The sequence below is a fragment of the Schistosoma mansoni genome, chromosome W (assembly GCF_000237925.1).
Source record: "Schistosoma mansoni strain Puerto Rico chromosome W, complete genome".
In the NCBI taxonomy this organism is placed as follows: Eukaryota; Metazoa; Platyhelminthes; class Trematoda; order Strigeidida; family Schistosomatidae; genus Schistosoma; species Schistosoma mansoni.
In genome coordinates this window covers 19,247,864-19,252,105 of record NC_031502.1, presented here as the reverse complement: position 1 = coordinate 19,252,105, position 4,242 = coordinate 19,247,864, and the positions used below count along the sequence as shown (strand labels likewise).

At 33.1% G+C, this 4,242-nt stretch overlaps 1 protein-coding gene across 1 annotated transcript in view; it reads left to right on the top strand.

Moving 5' to 3' along the window:
• The window catches only part of Smp_128330 (ets-related), a gene marked incomplete at both ends in the record, with an annotated part of 11,409 nt that extends 7,167 nt beyond the window's left edge, over positions 1-4,242 (top strand). The window contains one exon of the mRNA XM_018788883.1: positions 3,008-4,242. Coding sequence (XP_018654382.1) covers positions 3,008-4,242 — 1,235 coding nt within the window. The remainder of the gene's footprint in view (positions 1-3,007) is intronic.

The window sequence follows — 4,242 nt, the reverse complement described above, 5'->3', positions numbered from 1 at the left end:
TAATGCTACTAACTTGTTTTCATGTTGACATTAACAAGGCGAATACAAAAAGATTTATTGATTTAGTTTACGCACATGTACACATAAAAATTGTTTATTTATGAGCATAGATTCCAGTCAGTCAACAGATGGTATGACCCTGTTTTATTAGAAATCATAAGTAAATGCCAAAAGACATGGCTTACAACATAGGCATATTTTAGATTTAAAATAAAGGTTGATTACTACATTTAATGAGGACAGAAATCATATTTGAAAAATTAAATTCATTGCAACCTAATGCTTGTAGGTTTCCCTTATAACTAACTAGGCCAGTCTTCAGTAGTTAAAATCAAAGAAATAATAACTGGCTTCGAATAGTTTCATGTGAAGCGTAAAAGTTATAATTCACAAATTAGTTACCTGCAGGCTACATATACGTAAAGCAAATAAGCTCGGTTTGAAATGATCCTCGAAGAAGAAGCTCGATTTAAGTCAAAAATGGTGAACTGTTTTCTGATTGCTTTCTAATTGTTGTCGCTTGATGAATGAGACATCTTTCACTTTGCTCAAGACTCCACAAACAACTAATCTGGAAGAAGACATTATCTAGCTCCACCAGATTTCGAACATACTTTGGTTCAAAAAACTAATTTATTATTCGAATTCGAGCAAGAATGTTTGACAGTGTACGTACCTTATCTGGAGTTGTAAGTACTATTTGAACAATAAACTTTCAAATCTTCAATAAAATTTCGAAACAGACAGGTGTTTGTACATATCGGGATTAACAGGTGTGGAATAATTATTGAATTTGAACTTAAGGGGTAATCACATACTGATTCTCAACTTTTAAACATTCACTCCATCAGCTCATCGCAGTATTCCTACCTCATTATGTATGAGTCACGTTACAACTCAGAAACTTGAGCTAAGTGTTATTACGTCTCTCGTAGGTAGTGTTTAGGATATTCAGCCAGATTTTTCTAATTAAGATTACAAACGCCTTAAAAAAACTAATCTATCACGTCCACCTTAAAACGTATAACAGTCTGCGTCTAAGTTTATTTGACACCCTCAATATTCAACTCCAATGTAAGCACTATTTGAAAGTTAAAACAAACAAATCACTTTAAATAACCAGTTTCTTCGTTAAACTCAAGATATTGACATTATGATGGCCGTTATACCACAGTCAATAATGCAAGCATACTGGTGTCGGACCAATAAGGAATTACAACACAACAGTCTAACAAAAATTCTACTCCTTAACTAACTTTTTTAGGAACATCTGAGTATAATTTACATTAAGATTGGCCTTGATGTTAGGTATGACAGCAAAAATTACTCTAAGTCTATCTATCTTCACTGTTCATTTGGTAATTTGAAAGTATTCGAGAACTATGGATTGTTATATTTTATTCGGTAAACTGTCAAATAAGTAGGATAATTTTTGTTATTCAAACACTTAATCCTATGGTCAAGTAAGAAAGTGGTCGGTTTGAAGAAACACAGTAATAGTTTCTCATCAAGTGAGAGGATAAAATTCAAGCTACTTTCTTTTTGACATTTTATGACTTATATGTGTTTATTGGTCAATTAAAGTTTTCTAATGAATTAATTTATTATACTTTTAAAATTAGAATTCAGCTTTAAGTTTATTTTAAGAAAGCATAAACCACATTTTTGAGGGTTATAAATCATCATCAGCTTAAGGGTATGAGATCGATTTTCCTCTTAAACGTCTAATCACTTGAAAAAGTTTTACGATGATTATTTTACGGTTATTAATCAATATTTTTTTGTAATTCGATGGGAAGGATAAATTAGACAAATAAATAAAACTGAAAATCGGCGGTAAGTGATAATGTAAAGCATATTTGTGAGTCTGAATACTAAAATAGGATTCTAGATAGCCATTTTAAAACCCTTGGGTTTGAGGTGTAAACTAAGTTGGCAATAATCATTTAGTATGAAGGATGTTTTTCCAAACGACCTTTGTTTTAAAATGAGTAACTTTGTGTTAATGCTTGTTATATCTTCTACTTGTAATTTTGAGTTATAAGCCTCTAAGTGATTGATCATATGAATGAATTCTTTAGTTGTTTAACTATTACAAGTATGTATTAAACCGTCGATACTTCAAGAATAACCAACTATGACAGGTAATAGAGGTAAACTATTTAAAAATATGTATTAATAATAATAACTTCTAAAACCAGTTCACTTCAGAGGAAAAACCGCATCACTTTAAGCAGTAAATCTGAGATTAGAAGTAGATGCTGATGATATGGTCTACAACAACCATCAACTATCATATAACTCGGAATCACTAAAAGGTAATAAGTACATCAAGATTCCTAACTCAGCAACATGCGTAGTATAACTCCAGTTAAGTACCAGCAGTAAGCAATAACTTGTTTGGCATTCGGCTCGTTCACAGTTACCATAAAGCGACCCATTGCTAATTGTTCGAATTTGATCAAGATTTTAACTACTGGTTAATTTGAGAGAGTGCATCTATGACTCGAAATAGCGGATTTTTAGCACTATGACTGAACTGATAAATTAAGGCTTCAATATTTCTTGATTATAGTTTCCTCTTGTGGCAGATATCTTTGGATAGAAAGTCAATGCTTGAAAACACCCACAAAAGTTTTAGGAATAATGAAATAATTAATCTATAAGTAATTTATTAATCCTTAACATTTAAGTCGGTTTGTCGATTCTTTCAAACAAAAAGCTCAACTACTACGCTCTGTAATTCAAATATTATGAAGGGTTTTTCTTCACTTTTCTTTACTAACTATTACAAATCATTTCCTAACAATCCCATAAGACAAACATTTTAAAATAAGCTTCTCGAAAACATTACAGAACAACACACCTTTCTTGCTACAACTAAGTGTGAAAATAAAAAACTGTTGAGTTAAAAATATAATAAACGATTTTAAGCCATTTTACATATATCATTTTATTGTCATAAATATAACTCTAATGACTATCTACATGTTTTCATTAACCACAGGTTCTGGGCAGATCCAGCTATGGCAGTTCCTTTTAGAACTGTTAGCAGATAGCCAAAATATAGCCTGCATCACATGGGAAGGAAATGATGGTGAATTCAAGTTAACCGATCCAGACGAGGTGGCAAGACGATGGGGTGAGAGAAAATCAAAGCCGAATATGAATTACGATAAACTGAGTCGTGCTCTACGATACTATTATGATAAAAATATTATGACTAAAGTACACGGAAAAAGATATGCATATAGATTCGACTTCACCGGTCTTGCACAAGCTATGCACTCATCTTGTTCGCCAACTTCTTCCTCTGGATTGCTGACGTCATCACCCGTTAGTGGAACACTTCCAGGACACTCAGGTAACTCCACATGTTTATCAAATGAATTCTACTCAAATCATTGTGATAGCGACTTAGATCAAAAGGGTGGTGAAACTTCAGATAAATCTAGGATTTCATGGAAGAATATCCAAGTTGCTGCAGCTGCAGCTGCAGCAACTTGTTATTTAAACTGTCCTGATAAACATCTGTCAACTTCATTCAGTGATATAAATGATCTCACTTCCTGCTCGTTGTTTAGTTTGCAGAAGAACAAAATTTCCAACAACGGATTTGCAAAAAACACACCATACCACATTACGTCTTTAAGCTCAGACTTTAATAACAATCTATTCATGACAACTCCCACTACGGGAAGTGAACGGCATGATGAAGACACATCTAAATTACCTCATCCCTTTGGATTTAACGCTGATCATCATAATATTCAAACACTCAATGAAACGAGATTCTTATCTCAAGAGAGGACCAACTCTTCTATTTTATCAGGAAATTACACCCATTTGTTGAACCCACTGTTATCCATTGACAGTCATAACCAGTGGGATATGAACAGTATTCCACATGAACTCGATCAGTCATCCACTTATTTCAAATCACTTTCTGATGTCAACAATAAACTGAAATACCTACCTACCAATGAAAATTATTTTACTCAACCCTGTGTAAATAATGACTTACCATTTATGGATTCAGTACAATCGGCAAGTGGTCTTAAAAACTCACCTAACCTATTACTCAACTGGCCGAATACTCCATACTGTTGTTCGTCATCCACGTCTGTAGTGTCTCTATCTTCTAACTCACAAACATCCAACAGTAATTACAACAATTCACGACCTCAACGATTTCAACATGTCTACAATCACGTGCTAAATGGTTGTTCTATTCATGAATAG